At 43.8% G+C, this 16975-nt stretch overlaps 1 protein-coding gene across 5 annotated transcripts in view; it reads left to right on the forward strand.

Moving 5' to 3' along the window:
* The first annotated feature begins 2544 nt into the window (after positions 1-2544).
* PLCB1 (phospholipase C beta 1) overlaps positions 2545-16975 on the forward strand; it is a 690420-nt gene continuing 675989 nt past the window's right edge. For all 5 annotated transcript variants that reach the window (XM_082358993.1, XM_082358994.1, XM_082358995.1 and 2 more), the window contains exon 1: positions 2545-3014. In XM_082358993.1, coding sequence (XP_082215119.1) covers positions 2916-3014 — 99 coding nt within the window. In that variant the 5' untranslated portion in view covers positions 2545-2915. The remainder of the gene's footprint in view (positions 3015-16975) is intronic.

Below are 16975 nucleotides of genomic sequence, written 5' to 3' on the forward strand. Positions count from 1 at the left end.
CAGGTTGTCTGGGTTCTGGCAGATCTCAGATGGGTTCTGTTGGATTTGCCTCTAGGCTGCAGATCGGGCCTACATCTGCCCCTTATGGCTCTCTGAGACATGTTTGTCTCACGGTAATAACCAGAAACCCCAGAGGGCAAGTATATTTCCCACCCATCCTCACAAGGATATTTCAAGCCTTTTCTTAGGTCACATCTTCTAACATCTCATTGGCCAATATCAATGGGGTGAATAAACCCACAGGTCACCATAAGGTCACATGGCAAAGTGTGTGGATACAGAGAAGGACAAGGAACAGAGAGAGATGATGCAATCAGCCACCACAAGAGGCTCAATCTACCTTCTCATTTAGCCTAGAGCCCATTTCTAATCCTCCAAACTCATCTCCTAGAGGGCACATCTCTGGTCTATCTTGCCTTCCTACGTCATTCTGGTGTTAAGCCTATTTGGCCAATAATCTTTTCAGTACAAAACTGAGGGCAATGGAGAAATAAAAGAGAGAACAAAGAAGAGAAAAGAACAAGTCTGGTAGGATGAATTATAAGCACAATTGAGAAGGGCAGGAACGCTGGAAGTAGTCGTGTTGCTGTTTTCAAGAGAAGCAGTTTGAAAATGTGATGGTGCTTTCTGCACTTAGCAAGCCAAGGCCACTGGATAGAGGGTCTTTGGACAATATACTCAGGTTTTAGTTTAAGAACATGTGATCAAAATGAAACAAGTCAGTCTTTAAAGAGATTCTTTGTGGCAAGTGGCTTCCAAGGGCCAGGTAAGGCTCCCAGAAAAGAGCAGGAGTCAGGGGTCATGTTCACCAGGTTATCCTTGGTGATTATCATAGTGCCTAGCATACAGCTGCTAATCAACACATATGTTTTGAGTGTGTTGAAATATTTAAAGGCAAATTTCTCCATCAGATTTTGGGTAATATTTTGACCGAGTTTATAAACATTGGGCCTTGGAAGCCTCTGGGGCAGAGGAAAAAAGACAAACACTTAAGAGAAAAGAATGTTTCTCTCCTTCTTTGTTCATATTCTGTTTCTTCTTTTTTAAAATCAACTTTATTGAGGTACAATTTACTTACAATAAAACATACTTGTTTTAGGTATACAGTTCTATAATTTTGACAACTGTGCACAAATATGTGTTCTATAGTTTTGACAACTGTGTTCAAATATGGAACATCTCCGTCACTCTCAAAAGTTCCCTGGTTCACCTTCTCTGTCAACCCTGCCACTCCTGGCCACAGGCAACCACTGATCTGCTTTCTGTCAATATAGTTTACCTGTTGTAGAATTCCTCAAATGGAATTGTACAGTATGTAGTCTATTGTGTCCAGCTTCTTTCACTAGGCTTAGAGTCTGTGTGATTTATCTGTGTGGTTATATGCCCATTCCTTTTTTATTGCTGAATAGTATTCCATTGTTTGGCATACCACATTTTGTTTATCCATTTACCTGTTGATTGACATTTGTGGTTTCCAGTTTTGGGATATGATGAAGAAAGCTATGAGCATTACTGAACAAGTCTGTGAGAACATATGTTTTCATTTCTATTGGGTAAATACCTAGAAGTGGAAGTTCTGGGTTTTATGATAAGTAAATGTTTAACTTCATTAAAAAACTGTTTTTCCAAGTGGCTTTACCATTTTATACTCTCTCCAGCAGTGGATGAAATTTCCAGTTGCTCCTCATCCTCTCAACACTGGTATTATCGGTCTTTTAAACTTGATCTATTCTGGTGGGGCTCTTTCTTTGTTTTAAAAGAAATGAGAAATGTTTGTTGAATGAGTACAAACATCCTTACACCTATGTTCCTAAATGAGCAAGTTTCTATCAGTTAGACACCTCTCTCTCTCTTTCTCTCCTCCTCTGTCTCTGATACACGCGTGCGCGCGCGCGCGCGCGCGCGCGCGCACACACACACACACACACACACACAGGCGCCTTCTGTCATCGTGGGAAATAAAAGCATTGTTTCTCTTAGAATGGGCTTGCTTTCTCAGAAACACAACTTAACCGAAGAATGCCCGGGCTTCAAGACCAGCGCGCTGCGAATTCTCGGGGCTGGCAAGGTTTCCCCAAAGAGCTCTCACTCCATTCCTCTCAAATGCTCTCTCCTCTACTAATAAATAATAATTGTCTTTTCAAAAAGCTGGTTTGTGGTCAGCGCTGGAGAGCTCCAGCTAGAGGGGAAAGCAGTGGGTCGCTTCTCCGCTCCCTCCGACGGCTCCCTTTTCTCACCCCGTTTGGACACAAGGACATTTCCAGGCTCGAGCTCACGTTCCCCAGCAAACCCCCAGGAACGCCTGGTCCCCGGACACCCCAGCACCCCCAGCACCCCGCCACCGGGGCACGAGGCATGCTCAGAGGCGCGGCGGCGCAGGCGTTGGCTGCAGTGGAGCCCGGGAGCCGGGAGGTGTCGCTGCGTCCCCGCTTCCAGGCGCCTGACCCAGTGCGCAAAGTTGGGCTGGAAGCCGCCGAAGGAAGGAGGGACTGAGCGAGCGCTGGTGGCGGGGAAGGGGGGCGGGAGGAGGAGGGAGGAGGGGAAGGAGCAGGGCGGGGGGGCGCCGAGCGTGTGTCATTCGCGCTCTCCCTCCATGTCTAGAGGATGTGCTGAATGGTACGCCAGGAGGCGGCGGCGGCCGAGGAGCAGTATCCGGCGGCGGCTGGCAGCCCTGCTTGGCGGCTCTTTGCCCTCCGAGGCTCCGCATCCACCGCGGGCGCCCGACCCCGCGTGCCGCCCGAGCATGGCCGGGCGCCTCGCCCCCGCGCGCCCCGCCTGCTGAGCCGCGCCGGAGGAGGTGCGGAGGCCGGCGCGGGAGCAGAGGCGAGCGCCTCTGTAGCCGGGAAAGGAGCCCGCGCCCTGCGCCCCGTCCCTGCCGCGCTCGCCCGGGCCGCCCGGAGCCCCGATGAGCCCTGATGGCCGGGGCTCAGCCCGGAGTACACGCTCTGCAACTCAAGCCCGTGTGCGTGTCCGACAGCCTCAAGAAGGGCACCAAATTCGTCAAGTGGGATGATGTAAGTCGGGGCGGCTGGCGGGGGCGCCGGCGGGGCGCGGGGCAGGCGCGGGCCTCTCGTGGGGGTGGGGCGAGGGGTGCGTTATGCAATGGGCGCACCCGGGCGGGCGCGGGGGCTTCGGAGCGCCTCAAGTCGCCGCCGCCCGGGCGGGTGGCCGACAGCGGCGGCTGGGCGACAGCGGCGGCTGGGCGCCCGCTCCTGGATCCTTGGGTTCAGTAGTTGACGTCCTGGCTGGGTCTGGTCAGCGCCCCCTGAGGTCTGAAATCTTTTGGGCCAGTGGAGCCGAAGGGGCCGGCGTTGCCGGTGACGGGTCCTGAGAGTTTGGAAAGTGGGGAGGGTGAAGTTGGGACCCGCAGGAAAGCGCTGCGGTGTGAACAAGTCGCGCCCCTCTCCGCGCGCAGACGCACCCCCTGTTACCTCCTTTGGTCCCTTTCGAGAAGGAACTGCCCGGGAGTCCGAAACTGTTGAATGATTGCTCGGCGTCTTAGCGCTTTTCTGGGCGCCCACGCGGCAGAGGCAGAGGACACAGCGGTCCAGCCGACAGGTGGTCGGTGATGCCAAACTTTAGCGCCCGGCTCCGCAGAGAAGGGCCCTGAGAAAGGCTGGGAAGGACACACCAGGGGAGGGCTGGAGAGCAGAAGGGGGTCACTGAGGGGTCGATGAGGGCTCAGTGGGCCTGCAGGCTAAGCGGGAGGGCAAGTTTCTGAGAACTGAGCTGGCTGGAGTCTTCAGTTCGAAATAGACATAGAATACAAGACATTACCTCAATTTACCTTCATCTTATGCCAGGAGGGGCTGGGCTAAGTCCAGTACTTTACAGGAGCCCTGGACCCTAGGACTTCAAGTGAATAACCCCCGCCCCCCCCCCACCCCCGCATTGCCTTCAGACACTTTAATAATCTTGCTGCATACATGGGGATCTTCGGATGGAGGACATTAGTTTATCAATTTTATGGCCTAGATGTCATTCAACAGGTTTGATAAGAAAAACCTACTGGAAAAAACCTGAGCTGCTGGATCTAAGGAAATTTGGGTCCAAATGACTAAGACATCTCTTAAACAGGAGGAATTATAGGAGAATGAGGCATTCTTCTTGCTGAAAAGATTTTCCACCTTGTAAATTATAGCCTGTTATTCTCCAGGGTATTTTTCTTTAATCTTCTTAAGCCATTTTCCAGTGTCTGAAAACAATTTAAATATTCCAGGTAGCGAATCCAATTACGTAGCTGAGCGGGTCTGTGTCTATATTTTGTCCATTTGGAAGTGCAAACAGGACGTGGAGGCTGAGCCACAGCTTCCTTGAAAGCTCATACCAGTTATTAAATGCTGTAGGCATCCTTTTACTATGGACTTTACACTTTTCTCCTTCTGTCCTAGTCTAATGACCGGATGCTTTGTAAATGGATTATTCCAGAATCTAAACAATAAGTTCAGACACAGGTGAAATGCTCTGTCTGTGTCAAGGAAAAACAAAGAAAATGCAGTTCAACAACAAATAAAACAGTCTTGCCCATCTTGAGGTCCTCAGATAGAAAGCTAATGTGATGATGGGTTTACTGAGAAAGAGAATGAAGATCAGAAGGAAGAGAGAGCGAGAGAGAGAGAGAGGAAGAGACTATGCAGAATAAAGAAGGGTATTCCAGGATAAACTCTGGATTTATTCACAGAGATGATTTTAAACTGCATTTTAAATAATTCTCCAGATGAGCCGGTTTGCAAGGCAGAAACAGAGACACAGATTTAGAGAGCAAACGTATGGACACCACAGGGGGAAAGTGGCGGGGGGGTGGTGGTGGTGGGATGAATTGGGAGATTGGGATTGACATATATACACTAATATGTATAAAATAGATTACTAATATAAATAATAAATGAATAAAATAAAATTTAAAAAATGTTTGAAGAAAAAATAATTCTCTAGAATGTCTTGTTTGGAAGAAACTATGAGTGTCACTTTGAAAATGAAATTCTTCTGTGGAAACACTTTTTGGTACATCCAGGTAGATGACTTTTATTATGTGCATTTATGTCACATATATTTATTCCTCACCTACTAATGCCAGGCCCTGGATTAGAGCCTGGTGTGATGAAGAAAGCAGCAACCCCCCTGCTGTTACCGACCTTACATACTAGGTGGAGGAGACAGAAAATTATCAAGAACACCAGTGATACAGAGATTATGAGGGCTGCAGGGAGAGTGATGGAGAGGCTGCTAGTCAAATGCCACCTGCAGAAGGTGAGAAGGGCTCCCTCTGAGCATTGAACAGTGAGTTTCTAGGGCAGTCCGGTCGGAAGGTTATGGGCACTAAGGAGAGGGCCAGGGGAATCTCAGATCTTTCATAGGGAAGAAACCAGACTGCACCCAGGAGTCAGGTGATGTGGAATGCAATGGACTATCCTGCAAGTTCCTTGGTTGGCCTTCTTGGTCTCCATGGTGATCTGTGGAGTAAGAGGGACCCAGACTTTCTTAGGATGGTTTTTTCCTCCCCAGGTGTCACCCTTCTACTCTTCCCCGTTCATATTTGTCCTTCTAGTATCAAGCCAGTTTAGGTTATCTGGCTAATTATATTGCATATTAGTGAGACTGTGGGTTGAAGACACAGAGAGCTAGATCTTGAGTCCAAAGGCCTGGGTGTACCTGCTGATTCTTTTACCAGTCAGCTGTGTGACTTTAGCTTAATCACTTAACCTCTGTAAATCTTTGCTGCCTCTTGCTCAGACTGTGAGAATGCTACATTTCCTACCTATTTCATCTAAAAGTTGGCAGTAGCTGATAGGTAAAGCAGCCCTTCTCACACTTAAGCATGCATCAGAAACATCTGGGGGGATTGGTAAGATTCAGACTGCTGGGGCCCACCCCCAGTTTCTGATTCAGAAGTTCTGAGATGGAGCCTGGGAATTTGCCTTTCTCATAGGGTCTTGGGGAGTGCTAAAGCTGCTGGTTGGGGAACCAGCACTTTGAAACCACTGAGATAAGGTTTGTGAAAAAAACTTGGAAAGTGTGGTAGAGAGCACAGTCTTGCTGGCCTGTGTACATTTTCACTGGTTTGTAAGTTTAATTTTATCTCTGTGTTTGTATTTTGAGAAATTCTTCCAATTGTTACCTTTCTACCTACCGAGGAGGTAGAAAAAACTCAGTAACATGATCGTGGACAATCTTTTTAGGTCTTCTGGGATATTTAGGAAGTGTCTGATGCCCAGGCTGACTTAACTCACATTCATGCATTTCTTTCGAATTTCTTATAGGCAATGAAACATTTTCAGCATTTTCATCTGCTTCTAGTGGGAGTGTTAGAAAAGGAAAGGAAGGAGAGAAGCTTCTTGAGAGGCTGTCTAGTCTGACTTCCTGCCTCTGAGCAGGGGAGGCTGCTGTGTTTTTCCTTTTGGCTCTGACTTTGGGAAATACCTGCTGCCCACACCCTTGCCCCAAGTGTGTGCCCCATCTGCTAGTGAGGAAAAGTAAATGCTGGAAATAATTTAAAATATCTCAAATATCTGATCTCACTTAAAAATTGTATACCCTCTTCTCTGATCTTTAAGACGAAGGATGGGCAAACTCAAAACAGATTTTCAATAGCCCATTAGAAAGCATAGCGGTACATTTGAAAATGATGAGTTTGGGGCTATTTAGAATTGTGTAGAGATTGTATCCTGTTTTTTGAGTGGCTAAAGCACCATAATCACCAGTCCTGTTGTCCTGACCACCATATAGAATGGGGGGTGTCACCCAGAGGGCGCAGTGCCCTGCATAGTCTGTTGGCTACCTACCAATGTCATGGTGAAGCTGTGGATGCTCTAAGGGTGGTAGCCAAAAGCTTTGACATTGGCGTTAACCAATCACAACAGACAGCAGGGGGGCAGTGGAGCTGGAGTGGAGTCCTAGAGACATCCTGTTCCACGAGGGCCAGGCATGAACCGTGCTTTTGCCTGATCCTGGGAAGGTCTGCGGGTCCCCAGTGTCTGTGGGGGCATGTGGAAATATTTCCATTTTTGAACAACTAGTAATGGTGTATAGGTATATACAGTCTGAACATCAAGGCCAAGCCTTGTCCTCCAGAACTTGGCCAACAGATAAAGGACTGACCTATGGTGGCTATGTGTTTCACCAGTGATATGAAAGGATGCACCTTGCTTTTACTGTGTGTTTGTATCTTAGCTTTCATTTAGCATTTGTATACGATCAGTCTCTGGTAGTAGGAGGTGGGTGTACAGGACTGGGGTGTTTGAGAGTGAGCTAACTTTCTCCATCTCAGCTAGGGAGCTTGGGAGATTGTGAGCCTGGCCCCTCTCGTTTCTCTGTGTTGGACAGGATGTGGAGGGAAAGACGAAGGTTTCCCAACCCCTGATTTGCCTCAAACTCATCATTTTCAAATGTACCATTATGCTTTCTAATGGGCTGTTGAGAATCTGTTTTCTGAGTTTGCCCATCCTTCCTCTTAAAGATCTGTGTCTTTGTTCTACAGCCTCTGGGGCATGGAGGGCTTCTCATTTGATTGTTTTCTTTTTCTCCACTCTCACCCTCCAAATTCAGAGCTCACTGTGGGTGAATTGCTTAATGCATCTCAACCTGTTTCCTCATGTGTAATGTCAGGATTGTAGTATCTCCTACTGCACAGAACCGCTGTTACCAGTAAAGGAGTGAAGGCACATGCATTGCTCTGTGTGGCGCCTGACATACAACACTCAATAAAATAAGTTTTTAAAAGCGATGGTTCCCCCAATAATTAGAGGGCCATGAACTTTATCAAGGTGGTCAGTTTGTGTTGGATGACTCTTTTATTCTATAGGTGGGAAGATCCAGACCTTCCTTCCATTCCCTTTAAAGTGTGTTTTGATTTTCATATTTTATGATTTGAAAGGGAAAAAAAAGTTTTTTTACCCTTTTAAAAAATATAGGTAGGGCTTCCCTGGTGGCACAGTGGTTGAGAATCTGCCTGCCAATGCAGGGGACACAGATTCGAGCCCTGGTCTGGGAAGATCCCACATGCCGTGGAGCGTCTAGGCCCGTGAGCCACAGCTACTGAGCCTGCGCGTCTGGAGCCTGTGCTCCGCAACAAGAGAGGCCGCGATAGCGAGAGGCCCGCGCACCACAATGAAGAGTGGCCCCCACTTGCCGCAACTGGAGAAAGCCCTCGCACAGAAACGAAGACCCAACACAGCCAAAAATAAAAATAAATAAATAAATAAATAAAGTACGTTTCTTAAAAAAAAAAAAAAAAAAAAAATATATATATATATATATAGGTATTTCAGAGAAAATGAATCTATGTAAAAAATGCAGGACTCTTTCTCTTTAAAGGAAGTCAGTTTCCAAAGCATCCAAAAGTTTTACTTCTACTTAAAAACCTTAAAGTACACACACACACACACACACACACACACACACACACACACAGAGTAAGTGCACAAGTATGATGACCAGAAGGAAAAGGAAACAGTTAAAAAAACTTTTGTAATTTAGCAAGAAAAAAATTATATATAGATAGATATATGTAAGTCTCACATCATACATCATGTCTCAGAAATGTAATCTTGCATTCAAAGGTCATAATTGCTAGACTGGCTAAGTTGTTTGAGAAGAAGCCTGAGGAAACTTGGAGGTTTGGATGTGCCGAGTGCCCTGAGGATTTGAACAAGTAACTCCCTCACCCCTCTCCACCACTCTGCCCTCCCCACCAAAAAACCCACAGCTAAAACAGGTATTAATAATAAAAAATCATGTTAGTATATTGCACATTTCCCAGCATCCTACACAAAAGCTCAGTTAGAACTTTTGCATTATGTAGAATCTGTAGTTGCGGTTTCCAAAATGATGACAAGGTGACACTGACAAGATTAACGAGGGAGCAGAGGAGAAGGGTTTACAAGGTGGGCAGTCAGCAGCATTCACTTTGGACAGGTTATAGGGGAAAGAGGGAAGAAACAGCCCTGGTTGGTAGGTGGTGGATCCAAACGCAGCCCCCAGAGGGCTGGCAGGTGCCCTCTAAAATACTACTTAAATATGTCCAGATTTGTCCCTTTTTCATGTCCAAAGAGGTTTTGTGAATTTCTCATCGACAGTGATTACTGTAATCTAAGTGTAAGAATATCACTTTTCCAAAGTAAGTCAATAAAGCTATTTTAAGCTTTTGATCAGAGTGTAACGTTCATGAAGTAAAAACACGCAAATCTTGTGTCCAGCTGGGTCAGTTTTCGCAAAATGAACACTCACGTGATCAGCACCAGATGCAGAAACAGCATCGCCAGCCCACCAAGCCCCTGAGCACTCCCTTCTGGCCCCTACACCTGCTCTCCTGACTTACAGCTCCGTAGGTTGGTTTTGCCTGTCTTGGATCTAAGAAAGCTATTTTCTTCTTATTTTCAATGAAAACAGAAGCCTAAAGCATTTTTATTATTGCTTTAGAACCCTCTTCAACAGTAACAAAAATGACTTATCCTGGGTTTAGATGGGCCTTGATTAGGTCCTTATCTAGCCTAAGGTAAGGCCTGGGAAGGGAAGCAGGTGTAGTACATGCCCCAAAGGAGAAAGCAGTTGAACAAAATGGTAGTAATTGAGCAAGGAAATGTAGTGCCTACAGGCTGTTATTGGCATAGCAGAGCAAACTAGTACAGTGCTGTTTCTGGAATATATTTTTCTCTAGTAGTTTTTCTCTCTCATCTTGCCTGACTTTGATATTCCCACCTATGGTGCAGTAGGATAATTTACTCTGGCTATTAGCATATCTCTAATCCTTCCTAGGAAAGTTTAGCCTATCAGTAAATAGCTTCAAATGATATTTACCTGCAATGACTGTTTAAATGGGACAGGAACATTTTGCTTTTTTACGTTGAGCTTGTTAATCTGTAGTTAAATGTTTCTTTATCAGGATTGTTTCACATTATCCTGAACAAGGAGTGCTGGCAGAAAATGGAATGAGATTGATTGTGAATTGTCGACTAATGCTGTGGGTCTTCACCTAAATAACAAATATTTCATAACTGAAGACCTTAGTTTTCCTGTTACTGGAGCTAATATGAGGTTCAAGCAGCCTTTTCAGACTGTATCATAAATTCCACATGCCCAGAAAGATTTCATAATGCTCCCCTTCCCCCATCTATTCCATGTCCGATCCCACAGTCAGAGCCAGTGCCCCTGTATATCAGTAAGGAAAGGAACTAGGACATATTTCTGAAATTTACATGAGATCTTAAAGAAGCTATCGATTTCTGTTAAAAACTAAATGAAATAGCGTATAAAGAAGGCTAGACTCTTGAAGAGTTGTTTGGCTTCCCCTTTGATCTCTTTGTGCTCTGATATTTGATTTTATTATTTTCTTCATATGTTAATTTCAATTTGGGGAAATTTTTATTTTAATTTTGTTCTGAAAAAATGCTTAGGTATATGCTTAGATATAATTGATGTTGACTAAATCTATATACATTTGTCAAGAAACTAAATTATTGTCAGTGGAGAAACATTATTCTATAAAATAAGCAAAAATATTTAGTGTTAAAGAGAATTAAAAGCATCCTACATATGGTTTTCATTTCAAGGACTTTTTTTAGTTCACAATACTTGCTCAGTGTTTTGTTTCTTTTCATCACAATGAAGTTTTATGAACAAGTTTAAGGAAAATGAATTAGTTAACAAAGCACTTTTACCTGAACTAGTCGTTGTGGATATTAATATATATCATTGATACATAGGAGATTAAGAAGTTATTTTGCTGTTAAAAAATCAAAATTTCATTGGAACTTGTTTATGAAGTAGATAAGGGAAAGTTAATTTGATTCATTTTATAGAAGAGGCTATATGAGCTGAAAAAGGAAGACCCCAGAGCAAGTCAGCAAGTGGTCCCGTAGATTAAAAAAAAATGAAGGATACTGACCGGGATGCTTTCTCAGGTTTGCTGTTTGATTGAATCTCACTTAGTCTCCATCCCCACACCCTCTTAGTATGACTTCTTATAATACAGAATCAGGGAATCTCAAGGTACATTTACTAGACTTCCTTGAAGCGTCTAATATTCTGGCTGTAAATTCATTCCACCAGTATGAGATGCACTTATATGATATGTGAAGGAGGCCACTTCTCTGCATTCTTTGGTTTGTCTCTACAGACGTGTGGGATGTTGAAGGACGAAGTATGATCTTCTGTGTTTGGTTATAAAGAGGCAGTGGGGACAGTGGCTGCTCCCTGTCTCAGATTACTCTTCCTTTGTCTTCAGCTAAGCTGGCGTGTGTTTGACCCTAGCAGTTCCTCCTTGATTTCTCTCTCACCTTTCTGAATGTGGTGGAGGCAACAGCTCTCCTCAAGGGTCAGTGTGTCATGTTCTGGGGTCATTCACAGAGGCTCCTGAAGCCTACATCTCCAATCCTTCTAGTGATACTGTCAAGTACCTGTAATTAAACTCCTTTATGTTCAAAGTTTCCAGAGAGGTTTTTGTTTTCTTCATTAACCCCTACCCAATATGACCTTTTACCCAATACGGTTCTAGGATTCCATGAATTTCAGTCTTAATGTGCAATGACCACCCACACATCCTATGTAATTTTCTCCTTCAATATTACAGTTGAGTAAAATGGAGTTTTGCTATAATGCTGCCTCTCAAGTTCAATACTGAGAGTGAGTCCTAATAACAGGCCCTGATATTTATAAACCACTCTTATTTATTTACAGTCATGCCCCTTCAGTCTTCAAGACCACCTCGAGTGGTAGGAAAAGGCCAGATGTTATTATTCCCATCTTACATAGAAGCACACTGGGGCTAGTGAGTGGTGAGTTGCCCAAGGCACACAACTAGTTAGAGCCAAAGTCAGGTTTAAAACTAGGTCTTCTGGTTAAATTCAGGACCGTTTCCAGTCTACCATGATATCCCCAAACAGGATCCTTGTGGTAACAAAAGGCTTTTAATCGAATCTAAACGAATACCAGTTGAAAGAGATTCATTGACTTTTCCAAAGAATCCCCCTGATTTTATGATTCGTACAAATGACGCTTAGAACCCTACAAATGCCTTCCTCTTTGCTGGTGTCTTCAAAAACAGCTATTTTTATGATGTGTATATGAAGCCCATGTTTGTTCCACAATGTAGGATGTGGGAACATAGGAAAACTTCATTGCTGCTTTGAGGCACAAAGACCAGGGTACAGTCTAGTCTACAAATGTTCTACATCAGTCAGTCAGTGTAAAACATGCTCACGGAAAGATATTCAGGAATGGTGTTAAAACAAAGGTCTTTTTTTTCATTACCTAATAAGTGACACTTTTGTATCTAGCAAGACTCATTACATGTGCTTTTCCATCTTTTTCTCTTCCAAACATACTTGCACATGTTGTCTTTTGTTGGATGCCCATTAAGACTGGTCCCATGGCTTCCTATGGGAAAGCTTTGATGTTGGAAGATGAAAGATAAAGTGGGCATGAAGGAAGTGTAGAGGATGCCACTTGCACCCAAAAGTGAGGCAGAATGGCTTGGAGTTCAAGGTACTGTCAATTGAGAACCCAGATGTAGATTGCCAGTGCAGGAGGGTGCATGCAGGGAGGTGGTTATGCCTCGTCTATAGGACAACTGGACCAGGGCTCCTCAAACACTATAGCTCTGTGTTATTTATCACCTTCCCTAGGGCAAAGCATAGGCCTGGCACTGAGTTGGTGCTCAGGGAATCTTTGTGGAATGAAGGAATGATCTGGTGTGTTTCTGGGTCACAGTGGGTTCATGGGAAGGGGGGAGTGTGCAGTCATGAGGGAGGGTGGTCATGCTCCCAAGACACCTGCATGACACACTGTTTGTAGCACTGGTTAGAAAGCCCTGCCCTCCATCCTTCCATTCCATCTGACATCTCCCAGAGTCCGAGGGACCCTGTGGCATTTTTAACTTTGGTTTCTCCATGTGAGTTCAAGAAGCAAAATATTTATTGTCAACACAGAGCTGATTGCTGTCATAGCACGGATTTCCCGTAAGGGCTAAATATGGCTTAAGGTTGAGTGTGTAATCAATTGTGATTCGATATTGGTTGAAAATTGTGATGCTTAATGTATTTACATCTCTTATTCTGAATGTTACAAGTGGCTTCTGTTTTCTGAAAAAGATACACATATACCGAGATTTTGCAAGGAAAATTGCCTTTAAAGAAATTCAGAAGTGTTGGGAGTGACAGAGCAAAAGACTGATGGTTGTGAAAACATCCTCTCTATCAGGATAATGATTCACAAGGAGAAAAATGGATATATGAGATTTATTGCCAAAATGAGAAAAATATTAAAGACATATAGTTTAAAAATATTTTTTATAATAAAGATTCTACCTACACTATTTCTTCTGTATAGAGGGAATGGAAGTTACTGGGACAATATTATTGACATCCTCCCTTCCCCACTCCTAGTTCAATATACTTGGGCCACGTCTATGGTCCCACCTTCCCTCCTGTCCCCGGGAAATCTCCATGTCCTGGAGCCCATGCCTCCTGGTTTCTTTGGATTCAGGATTCATAATTATCCTCCCCTTTGACAGTATCTGTGAAAGATTCCCTTCTGTTGAAGTTCTTCTGAGAAAATAGAAATATGCTTTTTAGCCATACATATGCCAACATAGAATGCAGCACAATGTCCCCCCCCACCTTCCTCCTATGGTTACTGCCCTCTTCCTCATCCTTCCCTCCACAAGGAACATGCAGCTTCTACCCACCTTCTCCTCTCCTCACATCCCACTCACTCCTTCTCTGCCCTCCAAAGCCTTAATCTGCCTTTGCCATTGCTTTGAAACTTCTCTTGCCACAGCTTCTGGCAATCTGTTGGGTGCCAGCCCAATTGATATTTTTCAGAATCTACCTTGATTCTTTTTCTGCAGTTTTCTTCCATCTACCCGTTCAGTGTTCATACTTTAAATTTGTACTGATGCCTCTTATAAGCTGGACATTTTGCTAGTGTTGTGGATTTACAATGGTAAATGATTTGGTTCCTGCCCTCACGGAGTTGGTATTCTGCTGGGGGAGATAGATGCATAACAAATAAAGGTAAATGAAGTTACTGTAATTGTGATAAGTACTACAGAAAAAAGTACAAAAGTACAAGTGAGTATAAGAAGTTTGGAAGGTTTCCATGGAGAAATTCTGTTTAAGGAAAGACCTGAGTTATAAGTAGGACTTAAGCCAACATGAGGATGGGGAGTGTGTTAGGTCAAATGTACAGGACATGTGGGCATCCCAAGGAGGGAAGGCACATGGGACTTTGAAGGACAGGGAAGAATAAGCAAATGGGGCACTTGGTGGCTCAGATAATGAGGCGGGATGGCAAAGGGTGCATATATGCTGCTTAGGCCACTGCAAAATTTTTTCATGAAGTCAGTAGGAAGCCATTAAAACTGTGTTTCTGAACCTCGGTACTATGGACATTTGGGGCCAGACAATTCTTTGTTATGGGGTTTGGCCTGTGCATTGTAGAATGTTTAGCAGCATCCCTGGCTATCTACTAGATTCCAGTAACAAAACCCCCAGTGTAACAGACAAAATTGTTTCTGGACATTGCCAACATTTCCCTGGGGTGCAAAACTTCCCCTGGTCCAGAACCACTGATTAAAATGTAAACCACTGATTTAAATCTTAACTGATTTTAAAAAGTACTGGGCCACTTCGTGCGCGTGCGTGCACACACACACATGGCCAGTAGGGACATGAAAAGATGTTCAACAACATTAGTCATTAGTCATCAGGGAAATGTATATTAAAACCACAGCCCACCAGACCTATAGCTTCCTGAAATGATTGGTTTACTCATCCGATGCCCCCACTAAACAGTGAGCACCTTGTATGATGGGGGATCTGGACTTTCATTTGAATCCCTAGTATAGGCCTGCAGTATCTTGCATGGTATTTGAAGGAGCATGCTTCCAACTTTTTGCTGTATTTTGTTAAAAGAGATTTTTATACCTGTCAGTAAAAGGCAACTTTTTAATGGTACTTCTCTCCACTGTTTTGCATCCTCCACCCTGGACCTTCTTCCCTCCTCTGTTTTCCTTTCCTCGGGGAAATTTCAGACTGGACAGGCCCTGGGAAGAAAATCCTCTTCCATGCTGATGCACACAGAAGATTTATTTCACTGATCCTAATCTCACAATCTGTCATACAAGGCTGCCTTTAGTGTGTGTGTGTGTGTGTGTGTGTGTGTGTGTGTGTGTATGTATGTGTGTGTGTTTCATAGTCAGGGCTGCATTGCTGACGTTTGTTGGGCATCACATCTGATTTTCTGTGACACTTGGAATTTTTTTTCCTTACGTAGCTGTTTGTGTATGTGTTTGCCGTCTTTGGCTCTGCTGCTTTCTGAGGCAAGTCTTGGGCAATCCCTGTGGAGCATGGCTGTTTTTTTTCCCTTGTTGACGCTGTAACATTGATTAGTTGAGAAGTGCACATCTCTAGCCATGTGTGTTTTCTGTTTAACAACATGAGGACACAAAATCACTGTGGAGTCAGGATCATGGTCAATCTTGGCCAGTAGACTTTCTGACAGTGGCACCAACGTGTGGGCTGTGGGTCTGTGGGTCTGTGAGCTGGTCCTCGACATTAGCCTTAATGGGTTATAGCTTGTATCAGTTTTATAGGGTGTCCATAACAAAGTAGCACAGACTGAGAGTCTTAAACAACAAAAATGTGTTTTCTCACAGTTTTGGAGGCTGCAAATTTGAGATCAAGGTGTTGGTGGAGTTGGTTCCTTCTGAAGACCCTGAGGGAAGGATCTGTTCCAGGCCTCTCTCCATAGCTTGTAGGTGGCTGGCCTCCCTGTGTTGTCACATCATCTTCCTTCTGTATGTGTCTGTGTCCAGATTTCTTCTTTTTATAAGGACACCAATCCTATTGAATTAGGGCCCACCCTTAATGCCCTCCTTTTAATTTAATCGCCTATGTAAAGATTGTTAAGCATATAGGGTTGCACTTTGAAGCACTGGGTAGGACTTGAACATACGGATTTTGGGGTGGGGCACAATTTAGCTCATTACTAACCTGAACCTGGTAAAGTAGAACTCAGAGGGCAGCAACGTATTGGCTCTATTCAGATACTTGAAGAGTTGATACTTAGAGAAGCAACTAGATTTATTTTGTATAATTGGGTTAGCTAAAAAGTTCGTTCGGAAAAACCCAAATGAACTTTTTGGCCAACCCAATAATTAGGTGTTAAAACTAAATGATAGCTGCATATATGGAAAAAAATCCCAAAACTTTCTAGCTGGCATTATCTGACCAAGTTTGCTTTGTGAATAAGATTTCCCTGTTAAGGAGAAAACTTATTTTCTCATGAAGGTTTAGAGCTCCACTGCCCAGTAGAAATATAAAATGAGCCACACTGGAAATTTTAAAGTTTTTAGTAGCCACATTAAAAAAGTAAGAAAAAACCCAAAAAACAGGTGGAATTAATTTTAACAATATAGTTTGTTTAACCTGATATATTTATTTACATATATAATTAATATCAAAAATTATTCATGAACTACTTTACATTCTTGTTTTCATTGTCAGTCTTTCAAGTCTTATAGCACATCTTAGCCAACTCGCCCCATTTCAAGGGCTCCGTGGTTTCAGGTGAGCCCATATTCAACAGTGCAGGTGGACAGCGTTGCCTTCTCCGTTGGGGCCAGATCATCTCCAAAGAAGTGAAAAATGGTTCTTGAGGGACAAAACGTCTTCTTATTCTTTACTTTTTATTTTGTATAAAGCACAGTATACATACAGCATATAAATAGATATACAGAATATCTGTGATATTAACATTTCATGGAAGATGATTAGGAAAAAAAATGTCAAAAAAAGCCCTAATTTAGCAGATCAGTAATGAAACGGTGTTGAGTGACCTTGGTGTAGAGTCTGTCCTTGAGGTTTAATTCCAGTGCTTCCCTTACTAGCTTAGCCAGGTTTCCTTGGACCTAGTTATTTAAGCTAAGCCTTAGTCTATTTATATGTAAAATCGGGATAAGTGTCTACCGCTTAAAATA

Source organism: Balaenoptera borealis (genome assembly GCF_965194805.1).
Source record: "Balaenoptera borealis genome assembly, chromosome: 16".
Taxonomy (NCBI): Eukaryota; Metazoa; Chordata; class Mammalia; order Artiodactyla; family Balaenopteridae; genus Balaenoptera; species Balaenoptera borealis.